A 15,423-nucleotide genomic window follows, 5' to 3' on the forward strand; every position below is an offset into this window, starting at 1 on the left:
TCTAAGCCCTGTTGCCCAATCCTCTGTAACTCACCCAGTTATTATGTTTATTGTTTATTATGCAACTGCCTTTGATAGAATATAAGCCCCGAAAAGCGAGGACCTCTGCTGGCTTTGTTTCTCAAACTGATAAATCCCAGTGGCTGGCACAGATCCTGGGACACTCGTCATCTTTGGATCCCAGAGTTCAAAACTTAAGGAAAGGATTATAGTCACTTTCCTTTTTTATTTTTATTTTTTCATTTTCTATAGGGGAGGGGGGAGGGAGAGGGGGGAGGGGGAGGGGAAGGGGGGAGGGGGGAGAGGGAGAATCCTAAGCAGGCTCCAGGCTCAGCACAGAGCCTGACATGGGGCTGGATCCCACCACCCTGGGATAATGACCTGAGCCAAAATCAAGAGTCAGACGCTCAACCAACTGAGCCACCCGGCCATCCCTAGTCACTTTCCTTTTTACCCAAAAATCATTCCAAGACTTCTCCCTACCCTAATCCTCAATCAAAAAAAATGTTTTAATCAATATAAATGAGCTTGAGAACATGACATTTTGATGAAATTAACAAGAAAGAGCAAAATTTATTTCACCTTAAATTGTTAATCTATTTTTTAAAAAAGTATGCTTAGTAAATACACCGCTTTATAAATGACTCTACATCCTTAATGATTCCTCTGTCCTTGCTTCCCTTGATTTAAGCACTGGTCACTATACCTGAACTATTCAATTTCCTTCTCTAGTCAGGGCATGAAACCTAGATTTGTCTGGTGATTATTACACTTTTTGTCTAATAAATAATAACAGTCTGCCCAGACGAGGCCCTACCAAAGCACAGATAAAAGGTAAATATTATAACTTGGACATCAGGCCTCTGCCATGCTGAGATGCCAGTCTGCATCCCGCGTGACTCTTAATTCATCCTCGGTTTAAGAGAGTAGTTGATTCATAGGGCGCCTGGGTGGCTCAGTCGGATGAGCTTCCGACTTCGGCTCAGGTCATGATCCCATGGTCCGTGAGTTTGAGCCCCACATCGGGCTCTGTGCTGACAGCTCAGAGCCTGGAGCCTGCTTCGGATTCTGGGTCTCCTTCTCTCTCTGCCCCTCCCCTGTTCATGCTGTCTCTGTCTCAAAAATAAATAAACATTAAAAAAAATTTTTTTAAGAGTAGTTGATTCAAATACATACAGGAGACAGGAAGGTAATATAAACAGAGGAAAGATCGCCTCTTTGGGGGCCTACAAATACAGGCCTGGATGGTGTAGCTAGATCTTACCACTTTTTCATTTTTTCATGAAATTTCCCAATTGGGGATCCAAATAAAAATGTGTTGAGCCCAGACGTGACCCATGAGCGTCAATTTGCAACTCTTGTTTAAAGCCTCAGCTCAGAGATCACTGCCACCAGGATGCCCCCTCCCATCCCCAAGCAGGTGAGACAGTCTGCTGGTATACTACATCTAGCTACCCCTGACTTTGCCAAACTTGGACAGTTCCTTCAATGAGTCCATCTTCCCTATGGGACAACATCCAGCAGAGTGCCTGGCACACAGTAGGAGCTCAAAAGATATTTGAATAAATGAAAATCTGAATAGGACCACTGGGTTCACACTTGCAGTAGCCACCTTGAATTCAACAGTCTGTTTCCTATCTTCACACCTTAATCAACCAGACCCCAGGGAAATGCGCCATCAAGGTCACGACCATTGACACCAAGTGTCACACTAAAAGAGGAAGGCCCACTCCTGGAGATCTATCTACACACTCTCTTTATTATGAGGAATAAGTACCATTCAGCATATTGTGAAGACAGAAAAAAAAAGGGGGGAGATAAGCACAAAGTAGAAGAGTTATGTATCATGTGCTTTGTAAGAGACGAGAAAGTATATGAAAGAAAATTCAGTTAACAGCCACCTGGTCTATCATCCAACACTGGATGAATCCTTACAGATGGGAGTTAACTAAGATGTGTGAAAAATATTTCTATTTTGTTTCTTACCTAGCACTTTAAGAACAGATCCTGCTTATTCAACCAGTAATTAAAGATCACGTATACATTATGCTTTGCCTAAAAAACAGTAAATATGGGATTTACCATTCCAGACACTATTTGGAAACAGACCCAAATGTGGAATTGCTCTCCAAAACAGAAGGCTGTTGTAGCAAACCCTGGTTTCTCAGAAAGCCACCGAAATCTATCCTGTGCTTTGACAGTTCTCCCCGTTGTATTTTCTCACGCTCGTGATGAAAGCTTCAAGGAGAACTTACATCTGTGCAGAAGAGGCACTGGCATTCCTGGAGTGTGGTCATCTTGTCCAGGGACTGTTCACACAGGCAGAGTTTGCAAGTGACGAGGGGGGACGGAGCCAGGTCTCCCGGCGTCGGATTTTCGGTGGTCATGGTGAGACAGTGGAACCTACCAGCTGAGCCCATCAGCCTTCTTCAGTCTCCTCAACCCCTACAGGAAGGTCCAAAGCAGAAAATATTGCATTCATTAATACAGCTGTTGTTTAACCAACACATTTGGGCACCAACAGAGCAAACCTTCACCTTCCGGGATATCTAGGCATACATCAAAGGCATTTCTGAGAGCCATGGCCTATAGAGCTTGCCACCTTGGCAAGGTGCTCCTGGAGAAATTGAAGGTGACCTCACCATCCTGACTCATATAATGTAAATTATGGGAACGAAAAGACCACAAGGAATAAACACGCCATTTAGGAGTTGCATACTATAATCCAACAGATTTAAAAACACAACAACAACTTGAAAATAGGATGCCCCACTCAAAAAATTACACAAAGAATTACTATGAGATCCAACAATTCTGCTTCTCAGCATACACCCAAAAGAATTGAAACCAGGATTGAAACCGATACTTGGCACACCAATGCTCACAGCACCATTATTCACAATTAGCCAAAAAGTGGAAACACTCTAAATGCGCATCAAGAGATGAAGGGATAAACAAAATGTGATGTGAACATTCAACGGAGTATTATTCACCTTTAAAAGGGAATAGGAGGACGAACCTTAAAGTCATTATGCTCAGTGAAATAAGCCAGACACAAAAGGGCAAACATCGTATGATTCCATCAATAGGAGATATTTCGAGCCATCATATTCAGAGAGACAGAGAGTAGAAAGGTGGGGTTGGGAGAGGGGGAAATAGAGAGTTACCATTTAATGGGTACAAAGTTTCTGTTGGGAATGATGGCAAAGTTCTGGAAATGGAGAACGTGATAGTTACACAACACTCTGAGTGTACTTCATGCCACCAAATTACACACTTACAACAACTGAAATGGTACACTTTATGTTCTATAGGTTTCATACCAATCAACTTTCTTGAAGGGGGGATCAGTGCTAATTGTGTTCTGTCACATATGTCCTTTCATTTACTCTTTTGCAACCATGATGATTATTTCCTTCATCTTATAGAGATGCTAAGCAATCATAACTTCTTCTGAAGAGGAGTTAAATAATCTGCCTGGGTTCTCAGAGCTTGCATAGAGCAGAGCAAAATTCGAACCTCCATCTTCTGAGACCAAGCCCAGTCCTGGCCCCTTACACCAGAGACTGGATATTATGTGGAAGGATGGAACGGGGAGAGAAAGAAGTTAGAAGGGGTAGGGAGAGAGGAAACCCGAGACAAAGAGATAAAGAGACAAACAGCCCATGACTACAACTATCGAAGGTCACCGAAACTGTGCAGAGTAAAATCTGTCTCTAAATATGGCAAGACAATAGGATTTTCCTACACTGAAAAATAAAAATTATAACTGAAACCCTTCTACTTGTTTTTATTCAGATTATCTTTAGAAGAGGTAAAATAATTGTGAAAGTAATCTTCTATAGTTTATAGCACATCAAGAAATTTCATGTTCTAATTAAAGAGAAGGAAAATCCTAAAGTTCTTACCGTTTCAAAAGAGTATGGCCAATCCTAATAAATTCTGCCACAGAAATAAATGTAAATACGCTCTCCCTCTACAAGAACCAGACTCTTCTCATCCCCATTTTGGAGCAAAAGAAATTACATGTTTGGCATTTGTTATGTAGCCCCACAGTGGCTTATGTCTCAACATACAGGTACAAAAGTATGACAAGGGAGAAAAAAACAAATTATATTGGATGGAAAGAAAAAAGATCTATGAGATCTAACTGCACTAACTTTCTTAATGTCATACCAGAAAGAATCAACAGTTATTATAAACTCTAGTAACCTGAAATATTCAAGGCTTTTTACCTACTCCCTCAGTAGTAGACTTGATTAAAAATAAATTTAAATAGGAAGCTAACCAATGATTGGCTTCCATGATAGTATTTCTTGGGAAAGGCCGTATACGGCTTAAGATGTGGTGTTCTTATTTACCTATTAATGAGCTATCACCCAAGAGCAAATCAACCTATGTATAAAATTCAGGATTTTGAAGTTAAAGAAAAAAAATCTCTCTTTAGGGTCAATTAGTGATCTTACCTCTCTCCTCTTTCCAGGTGATGCTTAGACAACCATCACCTGTTTGTTTCTCCAAGTAACACACACATCACCAATTTCATCCAAGTGCTGTCTTCACATTTCTATCTTCCCAACATGGTGTATACACCATATTCTGATGATCTTTGCCCACAAAAAGAGAAATCCCTAGTCAAACATCAAGAAGAAATGCAGCCAGTACACTTAGCCTGATGAGCACTGAGTAACGTATAGAACTGTTGAATGACTTCAGTGTAGCCCTGAAACTAATATAACACTGTACGTTAATTACACTGGAAATACAATGTTAAAACTTAATAAAGTTTTTTTTAAAGGAAGGAGGAGGAGGGGTGAGAGGAGGTGGAGAAGGCCACAGCAAAGAAGAAGAAATGTAGCCAGTAAATGCTTCTGGAGGGAAGAGGAAACTGACACAGACCAGAACCTCCCCATGTCACAAATGTCAATTACGGGAAGAGCCCATTTGGAGGAAGCTGTTAGGAACAGGTAAGTCCTGCTGTTCCAACACAGCAGGAGATGTAGGAATTCTTCAGCAAACCAATTATTTCTTACAGTTTCAAACCACATTTTTTTTTAATTTTTAAAATTAAAAAAAATTTTTTTATCTCTACCCCCAATGTGGGCTTGAACTCACAACCCCAAGGCCAAGAGTCTCATGCTCTACTGCCTGAGCCAGCCAGGTGCCCCTATAACATTTTTTAGAAAGAGACATAGGACTCTCACAAAATGAAGACATAATTGCATACTCCTTAGATTATCTCTTAGAAATGGTCTTTTGAGGGCGTCTGGGTGGCTCAGTTGGTTGAGCGTCCAAATTCGGCTCAGGTCATGATCTTGGCGCTCATGAGTTCGAGCCTTGTGTCACACTCTCTGCTGTCAGCGCAGAGCCCGCTTCAGATCCTCTGTCCCCCCTCTCTCTGCCCCTCCCCCACTTGCACTCTCTCTCAAAAATAAATATTTAAAAAAAGTTAATAGTGAAACATGGTCTTACCACCTGCCATATCCGTAAGTTTGCACTCCTTACTTTGTGAGTTACAAACCAAAGTTATAAAAATATAAAAATATCTATTACCTCCGGGGTGCCTGGGTGGCTCAGTCGGTTAAGCGTCCGACTTCGGCTCAGGTCATGATCTCACGGTCTGTGAGTTCGAGCCCCGCGTCGGGCTCTGTGCTGACAGCTCAGAGCCTGGAGCCCGTTTCAGATTCTGTGTCTCCCTCTCTCTCTGACCCTCCCCCGTTCATGCTCTGTCTCTGTCTCAAAAATAAATAAACATTAAAAAAAAATTTTAAATATCTATTACCTCCAAGTTTCTTCCTGTCCACTTTATTTGTCATTATTTGTGTGTGTGTATGTGTGTGTGTGTGTGTGTGTGTATGTGTATGTGTGTGTGTATGTGTGTGTGTGTGTATGTGTGTGTGTATGTGTGTGTGTATGTGTGTGTGTATGTGTGTGTGTATGTGTGTGTGTATGTGTGGTAAGAGCACTTAACAGAAGATCTCCCCTCTTAGTGGGGCCCCTGGGTGGCTCAATCGCTTAAGCGCCCAACTCTTGGTTTTGGCTCAGGTCTTCACCTTGCAGATTGTGGGTTCAAGCCCTGCATCAGACTCAGTGCTGACAGCACAGAGCCTGCTTGGGACTCTCTTTCTCTCTCCCTCTCTCTGCCCCTCCCCTGCTGCACTGTCTCTCTCTCAAAATAAACTTAAAACAAAAAAAAAAAAAAAGGTCTACCCGCTTAGCAAAATTTTAAGCATACAATGTAGCATTGTTAAGTACAGGCATTATGCTGTTCCTGAGGTACATATGTATCTCCTAATTCATCAAGTTGTATACATTAAATATATACAGCTTTTGGCCATCAATCATACCTCAATTAAGCGGTTTACTATATATACATGTACACAACTTTTTAAAGTATATTTTATCTGTAAAAATATTTTGATAAAAGCCTTTTCCAAAGCAGATACCTGTTCTGTTAAAGCAACAACAACAAAAATTCCAAGCATTCCAAACAAGGCAGTACTTGTGACTGAGAAAGAAGAAGGAGGTCACATATTTCATCTCTGAGATGTGCACAATTCAAAATGATTCTTCAAAAAGAAGTGATTTATTTTTCTGTGGGCAATAACACCGACTCCCTGAAGTGATGGCATTCAAACATGTTTAAGGCGATGGAATTTTACAAAAACAAAATCTGGAGTAAACTGCCACCGTGTAAAGGAGCTAAGGTGGGCCAGCGCTGGTGGAAGAGGACAGGGAGAGCCAGGCCAGGTCCCCTGGACCTGTCCCTGGGCATCTGCCAGGCACCATCACAGATGCTCAAGGCTTCACCAGGCACAGTCTGAAAACCTGCTCTTCGAGTTTTCACTCTGGGCAAAATCAATTAATAAAGGTTTTAAAAATGAATGACTCAGGGCACCTGGGTGGCTCAGTCGGTTCAGCATCCAGACTTTGGCTCGGGTCACCATCTCGTGGTTTGTGAGTTCAAGGCCTGTGTCGGGCTCTGTGCCGACAGCTCAGAACCTGGAGCCTGCTTTGGATTCTGTGTCTCCTTCTCTGTCCTCTCCCACTCGTACTCTGTCTCTCTCTCAAAAATAAATAAACATTAAAATTTTTTTTAAATGAATGACACATGCTGAGCGCTTCATAAAAAGAATAGGAATCCAGAAAATCCTTTCACCCTTGATTCATTACATACAGAGCTCTTCAAGGAACAATCAGGACAGTCCTGAAGTTCTCTCCTTAGAGATGTCGGGAATGGCTCCCAGGTGTCCTAGTGTCCTTTCACTTACATCTTATTCGGATCCCCCAGTCTCCGCAGCATGGAACCACCAAGAGAAGAAATTAAGCCGCCCACCCAGACCATAAGCAAACAGCATGAAGTTCAGAAGGGGTGTCCAGAGGAAGCTGACCCCCCCCCCACACACACACACGCACACACACTCACGCACACACATGCTGGCAGCTCCCGACCCTCTCACAGCACCATGTCTCCGCAGGTGCACTGACGGTTCACACCCGCTCCCTTCTAGGTTTTGGGGAAAGCTATCCACCCAGAGAGCCGGTAATTCATCTCACTGCCTTGCTCAACTGGTTCTGCCTCATACCTCACGTTTCACCTGAAAGAAGAAAGGGACCTGAATGGTCCACCCTCCTGCCTGTTTTAAAACGGTAACGAGGGGGGCGCCTGGGTGGCGCAGTCGGTTAAGCGTCTGACTTCAGCCAGGTCACAATCTCGCGGTCCGTGAGTTCGAGCCCCGCGTCGGGCTCTGGGCTGATGGCTCAGAGCCTGGAGCCTATTTCCGACTCTGTCTCCCTCTCTCTCTGCCCCTCCCCCGTTCACGCTCTGTCTCTCTCTGTCCCAAAAATAAATAAACGTTGAAAAAAAAAAATTTAAAACGGTAACGAGGATCCCAGCTTTTACCATTATGGCAGATGTGACCCAGCCGAACCCAATGAGCAAAGAATTTTGGCAGAGAGGACAAGGGGCATGTTGGGGAAGAAAAAAGAAACCGGACAGCTGCTTTTAGGTTTAAACTCGCTAAAGTTAATGGCATGGGTGGGGGTGGGGCGGCGAGGGCGGACTTCACCCAGATTCTACAAGTACCACTTGCTTAAATATAACTAACCACACAACGGGGCGGCATGCTAGAAGCACAGGATGTAGAGGGACTTTTCGTATTCTGCTGGCGGCCTGGAAAAGCAATCTGCTCCAAAAATGCAGAGGCTGGAAGAGCCAACATTCAAAGTATTTTTAACTAATGTCGTCTACGCCTGCCTCACTACCCAGAGTCTCGGTGATCGTTCCACAGCACAAAAGGATAATGTAGTCGGAAGGGACAATGTTTCACGGGGATACTTACCTAGTTATTTAGGAATTTTTGCACCATTCAGCAAAAACTTTAAAATTCAGATAAATGGATGAAGCAGAATTAAAGAGACCCAGAGAAATAGAAAATAAACAGAATGAATCACCTGGATATTACTGACAGAAGAGAATATGAATGCGTGTAAAAAGCCAGCTGATCTGTGCTGAGGTCTTAATTCCAAACTGTGCTACGGAAGTCTAAGATCTACTCAAGAACAAGGGACAAAACAGAAGAGGAGACACAGGAATACTCTCAAAGTGTTTCCATGCCCATGTAAGGCACTGAGTCATTCCTGTGAGGTAGCTGGAATAAAAGATATGAAAGCATGACTCAGAGAAAGCTTACAAAGGGAAAGGTTTTCAAGAAGGGTAGGTGGTGGGGAAGGTACGTCTGAAGTGTTGCCTTCATAATGGAGAGATTTTCTCAGGAAGCCAATATTCTAACCGAGTAGAATGAAACAGCAATCCAAAGTTCCCATCTCTGCCTTGTTAGGAAGCTCTCCCAACACCAACCGAGAACGACATGTCAGGCAACCAGATTCCACTCAACATAATCTGAAAATCAGTACTGTGGTGACCCTGGCACTTCTGCCCAATGCAACTATTTAGCGCCAGTTCGTGTTCTCAACAGAAGCTATTAACGACTCAAATGGTACAGACTGAGTCTAGTGAAGTGCTGACCATCATCAGTCACTAGCCATTTGCTGAAGTTCTACTCTAAGTATAGTCTGGAATGGAAGGTAGACCAGCTGGCTGGTAGAGTAGCAAGGGCAACGGGTACTAGTGCTTAGTGAGGTAAGGACTTAGGGCAGACCTCTTTCATGGCCAGGGCTGTGGTTCTACTGTTTGCATCCCTGACCCGCTCTCTGGCCATTCGGGGACTAGATGGACCAGTACAAACCCAGTGATATCAGAGAAACAAATATCTTCTATCTACTTATTTTTTAATGTTTATTTGTTTTTGAGAGACAGAGTACAAGCAGGGGAGAGGCAGAAAAAGAGAGAATCCGAAGCAGGCTCCAGGCTCTGAGCTGTCAGCACAGAGCCCAACGTGGAGCTCAGACCCATGAACCACAAAATTGTGACCTGAGCTGAAGTCGGACGCTTAACTGATAGGGGTGCCTGGGTGACTCAACTTATTTTCTGAAAGAGTAACACCCAAGGCCAACAACAGATACCTGGCATCACATATGGGACACTTTATCATTATATGCAAAAAACAAGACAGATTAGACACTATTCTCGAGTATAAACAAATCCAAGCCATTCTTAGTTCTTAGGTGTGATGGAAGCAAATATTCACCTACTCAGGCTTTGTGAGGCAGCAGCATTGCTGTAAAAGACTGTTTACCATCGTGCCTTGTGCAATAGGAAAGCGGACTACGTCTTCTTCCCCCAGGAAATGAAAAAGTACTTCAGTCTGTAATTCCTTAGCTTTAACATATTCATCCCAACAGTTACCAAGATGTCAACAAGATTATAAATGTGTAACCCGGAGACTGTAATCTTCTAAAAATGGAACTAATGTGCAAATATATCCCTATTAACTCATATACAGGTTAAAAGGACAGACACTCCATTAGGAGGAATATCTTTTTTTTTTTTTAATGTTTTTTTTTATTTATTTTGGGTAGGGGGGAGGGACAGCGAGAGAGAGAGAGAGAGAGAGAGAGAGAGAGAGAGAGAGAATCCTAAGCAGGCTCCGTGCTGTCAGTACAGAGCCTAACGAAGGGCTCGAACTCATGAACTGCGAGACCATAACCTGAGCCGAAATCAGCAAATATTATTATTAGCATTGTTTTCTAAACAGTCTCTTTGCTATTTGAAATTGTTATGTATAAAGTCTGTTACAGCTATTACTAAGATCTAATTTTCTTCCAGCTATGTTGAGATATAATCGATATGTAACATTGTATAAGTTTAAGGTATACAGTGTAATGATGAGACACAGATGTGTGTATATACACATATATGTCTACACAAGTTTCAAAATGATTACCATAGTAAGGTTAGTTAACACACCCATCACCTCACACAGTTACAATTTTTTATGGTGAGAACAATATCTGATTTTTATGTTTTTTCCTACAAAATATTCAGGAGAAATACATGGAAAGATTTATGGGGACAACGGCTAACAAAGCAGATGACTAACTCTAAATCCTTCAGGGCACAGGCATCTGGGACGGCAAATTCTAACATCTGCACAATGCTGATCCTTTTTCTAAAAAGTACATTCCTTTTTTTCTTGCCCTGTTTCCACATTCTCATTACCGCTACAGGGAAAGGCCCAAAAGGAGAAAATCCGTCCCTGGCTTTTCTAACAATGAAAACTTATCAGAGAAGGCAGGCGTGAATAGGAGAATAACAGCTCCGTGATATTTTCGGCACTGTAATTTTACACTCTTCGTGGGAGCTCCCCACTCAACACCGCCAGAGTGCCCTGCCCACCCCGTTTTTTTAATCAGTGCTTCCCTGCCTCCCACAATTATTCATGCAGCCCTGCTGAATAATTCGTCTTCCCTCTGCCTGGCATAACAACAAAGCTCAGAAGCAGGAAGAACGCCACTTAAAGGCAGGTCAGACAATGATGTAATGAACAGATCAAGGAGACGTGTTATTTCAGAAAGCCCCATACAGAAAGAAAGAGATGGGCTGACTTCTTGGGTTGTGACATTACCAGGAAACTACAATTGCTAAGGCACACATAGCTAAATCAAAATGTTTGCTCCAAATGGATACAAACATGTATCTGTATTACCCTCTCTTCTGAATGTCAGAAGTTTCCTATAGAAACTTTAATTAGAAACAAATTTAAAAGCAGCTTGGGAGAGGACTCCCTTCCATCCCACACTAAGCAAGGTGCATCCCACACTAAACAGGTATGTTTTCATTCGCCTTTGCCAAATCCTTTTCTCAAAAACCCAGTAATGTAGGAAACAAAGTCAACCCCACAAAGAATTGAATTCTGAATTCCACACGTTAGGTGCTAGTGATGTAAAGGCGACCGAACCCAGTCTCCACTTACAAGGAGTAAACTTGTTGAGGAGGTTGTCAATAGATAATGTTCTATAATGATAACAGAGGACAATTTGTGGGTTTCTATGAAGCTTTGACCACAAGTCCAGCAAAGAGACAAATGAGAGATGATGTGTTCTTTCTTCCCCCAAAGACAAAGAACCAGTTGAGTAAAAGTCTGGCCCTCAAACTCATGACTGCAGAGGAGACGGGAACCAAGGAGACACGGGTTTAAGAGTATGTTCTTTAACAGATGCTACAAAAGCCATGTGATCAGCAGTATCCCCAGCTGTGAACAAGAGAAGTATTTTGCACTCAGGTTGTTGTGATTTCAGTTCAAGGAAAGAGGTCTCCTCGTAAACGAGAAGTTTCTCATTCCGTGTTGCAAAAACGTTGGCCGCTTTTACTTTCTTTAATGTATAGCCTCCCGTGTCTTAATAACCATTGAAATGCGATGTGCTGGGTTTAGAAATATGCATCGACCCAGCAAAAGCAAATGCCAAAGTTAATAAAAATAGAACATTAGTACAGACCTCCTGCCTGTACCTAAAGGTGAAAAAGCAAATTAAAAATTAAATAATTAAATTAACTTTGGTGAGGTTACGCCTCTTCAGGTTACTTAACACTCAGATGACATATGGGAAACATTACCAAAAAAAAAAAAAGTCAAGATGACAAACATCTAACATACTCGGGTAAAACAACATGACTGAATAGAAGCTTCCAGAAATTAAAGCAGGCATCCCTGGAAAACAGTCCCAGCACTCAGGACTAATGACTGCAGATGCCTACTCCCCAAAGCTCAAAGTGGAAAGGAGGATTTGTGTGGCATTTTGGCTCCTTTCCCATATCCAAAATAATCAGTTGCACAAAGTAGGTTTAGTCCCAAAACTGTCTGGACTTTGTTCCTTCACCAACATCTGGGTTCAGCATGATTCCTGACCTCTACCTCAAACTGGTGATTTCAAACACGAAGAACCTCACTGAACAAGAAAGTAATGTCATAAGTCAAGGCCACGGGAAACACAGAAGCCAGAATTAGCAGAAACACCACGGAGCAATGATTCTGAGGTCCTTATAAATGCTCCTAAATACTTAACACATTAAACCTGCTTCTCAAAATCGAAAATTTAAATTTACCTTCTCAGATTAAAAGTACTCATCTTCTTGAAGAGAAAGGTAGTTTTCAGGAAGCTAAGTGGTCTTATTATATAGATAAAACAAGCTTTTTTTCCCCTCTTTCTTTCTAGATAAAGGATGATTTTTCTCTCTGCTGTCAAGTTTGGCTCAGAAAACCTGGTTCACAATCTGGGAGACCCAAAAACTAATTATTAAAAAAAAAAAAAAAAAAAGACGTGTCTTAAACTGACCTACTTTGAAAGCCTGGATGCCTTTAAATTGCCAATGAACTAAAGCCATTCATGAGAATGGAGCCTTTTGAATGCTGAGAATGTTCTGTGGGGCTCAGTGCAAAGATATTTGGCACAGACGACTATAAATATTTGTAAAACTCTGGGTAAATGGACAGTGCTTGACCACACTCACACCTCACTTCCAGCACAGTAGTGTAGGAGCAAGTTATCTAGGGTGATTGGTTTGGGGGCTTGGGGGGTTATGTTTTCTCCTGTTTGTTTTAAATTTTTTTTTTCAACGTTTATTTATTTTTGGGACAGAGAGAGACAGAGCATGAACAGGGGAGGGGCAGAGAGAGAAGGAGACACAGAATCGGAAACAGGCTCCAGGCTCTGAGCCATCAGCCCAGAGCCTGACGCGGGGCTCGAACTCACAGACCGCGAGATCGTGACCTGGCTGAAGTCGGACGCTTAACCGACTGCGCCACCCAGGCGCCCCTCTCCTGTTTGTTTTAAATAAAAAGTTCAAGCAGCCCGATTCCGCGACTTGACATCTGTTTTACACTTACATTCTCTATATACATGTGTACATTGTATTTGTTTACTCATCACGACAGTTTCAATTCATCAGAGGCTACTTTAGAAACAGAAGGGTTTTTCTCTTTCCTATTTCTCCAAGTGTGTGCCCACCACAAGGGAAAAAAAGACCAGTCACAGGTGTGCCAGGGTAAAAGAGGAGGGCTGTGAAAACGTGGCCTTGGGTTTAATACAATTATCCCAATGGGGCCCATGGTTCTGCTACATCTATCTTTCTTGCCCCCTCCCCCTCTTCAAGATCATTTCAGAAATAGTTACGGGGCTGCTACTTAGGAAAAGGACTAGGGTTGGGAAGAGGGGACAGGGTCAGCAGATGCAGGGACCAACAGAGCAGTGAGATCTGAAAGGGACCAGGGACCCGGAGGCTCATCTCAGTGCACACTGCAGCAGCCAGATACTTTAATTAGCCAGCAACTCTGTGAAGGCTGGCTGGGTTCCTTTTTCCTCTTACCCACACCCTAAAAACTGAGTCATCTCAAAGTTCATTTATTTTGCTTCTGGGCCTAGACCCCACCCCCCCCTCCCGCCCCATCTGCTGTTTCATAAATGTGAGATACATTGTTCTTTAATTCAGACCTTGCAGACTTCAAACAAACATCCAGAAATGCCACCTTAGAACACTGATAGTCCTATGGGGACTCCCAGCTAACGTCTAATCAGATACCTGCAGCAGAAAGAAATAAGAAAGTGACCCACAGTAGTGAGAGCATGAAGACAGAGGACATTTTCCCAGACAGGGAAATGCATTTCTGAGAAATCTGAATGTAAGACGTGCATGCATCAGGAGTAGACTCACAGCAGGACCCCCCAAAGTCACAAGGAAAGCAAAAGGTGCCCCGAGAGGAGAAAGCTCAAGATCCCTTTTCTCTGCTGAAACAGGAATCCCTTTCATTTTAACCTAACACTTGGGAACGGCAATACAGGATCCGAGTTTCACTCTGTCTTATCAGCAACTGCCTGACAAAATAATCGCTATAACGTATGGCCAAGATCCCATCTCATTCCCATCTACGCGTGTCAACACCGTGCTGTGTGCGTTTCCAAACAACGGAAGGTCAACATCTGAGATGATGCCAACTTCTGGTCTCCCCTTAAGAAAGACACCGGGGAGGTCTGACCCAATCTTGCATTTGCCAATCGGTACATTTCGCAGAGGCCGTTTTACTGGAAACGACACCGGTTTCTCTTCTACCTTTTCCAGGGGCGTCTATTTTTCAAAGTTAACAGGTGTCTCAGGCGTTCGGAAGGAATCCCACTCTGTGCGCTGTTAAGCAGAGGAGAGAGAAAAGAAAGCTACAGACCATGGAGTCCGGGTCTCTCCGTCCTCGCCCGCCCGCCCGCGGCGGCTCAAGCGCTCGGCGACACCTACCTGGCGGGAGGGCTCGGTTCCTCCGGGCGCCGCCGGGGCTTCTCAGCAGCCTGGCCCGCGCGCCCCGGGGAGGCGGAGCCGGCTCATTCCCTCCGCGGTCCTCCGGGATCCGCGGCCCCAGCTCTGCACCCCGCGGGACGGCAGCGGGACCGGGGCGGGGGGGGGGGGGTGCAGCCGCGGGCGGGAGGGGGGAGGCGGGGAGGAGGTCCGACAGGCGCCCGCTGCCCCCCCCCGCCCCCCGACGAGCGGCCGCGACGCCCCGGGCCCCGCGGAGCGTGAAGCACAGCTCACCAGCGGCGGCGCCGGGAGCCGCGCGTGTATTTATACAGGAAGCTCAAGCGCGGCACTTCCTACTTCCCATCTGGGTCGCCCTGGAGCCGCAGGTGATGCTCTTTTAACCCCGTGCGGGCCCGGCCCCCAGCGCGCCGCCCCCCACCCCGCGCCGCCGGCCCCTCCTGCGCTCGCTCCGCCGCCCCGGGACCTCTGCCGCTCGCCCTTCTGGGGCGGCTGCCGCCGAAATCCGGGGCAGGGAGTGGGGCTGCAGCCCTCCGCGTCCTTCATCCTGCCCAGACCGGGGCATTTCCCCTCTTGGCCTCCCAAGCTTGTTGCTTCTCTGCGCCTGTCCTGCCGGGACACCTTCGCCCTCCCTCCCGGTCCCGGCTCTTTAACTCGCCTTCTTCTGCTGCCGGGAACCCCCGACCTGCCTTCCCAGAAAACGGTTTTGTATAGACACGCTTCCC

General features: G+C 44.5%; 1 protein-coding gene across 2 annotated transcripts in view; it reads right to left on the minus strand.

The window, feature by feature from the left end:
- Positions 1-14,931, minus strand: part of RNF144B (ring finger protein 144B) — an 81,399-nt gene extending 66,468 nt beyond the window's left edge. Inside the window, exons 1-2 of one of the 2 annotated variants that reach the window (XM_030314761.1) lie at positions 14,684-14,931; positions 2,256-2,445 (exon numbers count right to left, since the gene is read on the minus strand). In XM_030314761.1, the coding sequence (XP_030170621.1) occupies positions 2,256-2,420 (165 nt within the window). In that variant the 5' untranslated portion in view covers positions 2,421-2,445; positions 14,684-14,931. Of the gene's footprint in view, positions 1-2,255; positions 2,446-14,506; positions 14,579-14,683 lie in introns of those variants that run through there. The other variant, XM_030314762.1, reaches the window with a different exon arrangement.
- Between the last annotated feature and the right edge of the window lie 492 nt (positions 14,932-15,423).

The sequence above is a fragment of the Lynx canadensis genome, chromosome B2 (assembly GCF_007474595.2).
Source record: "Lynx canadensis isolate LIC74 chromosome B2, mLynCan4.pri.v2, whole genome shotgun sequence".
In the NCBI taxonomy this organism is placed as follows: Eukaryota; Metazoa; Chordata; class Mammalia; order Carnivora; family Felidae; genus Lynx; species Lynx canadensis.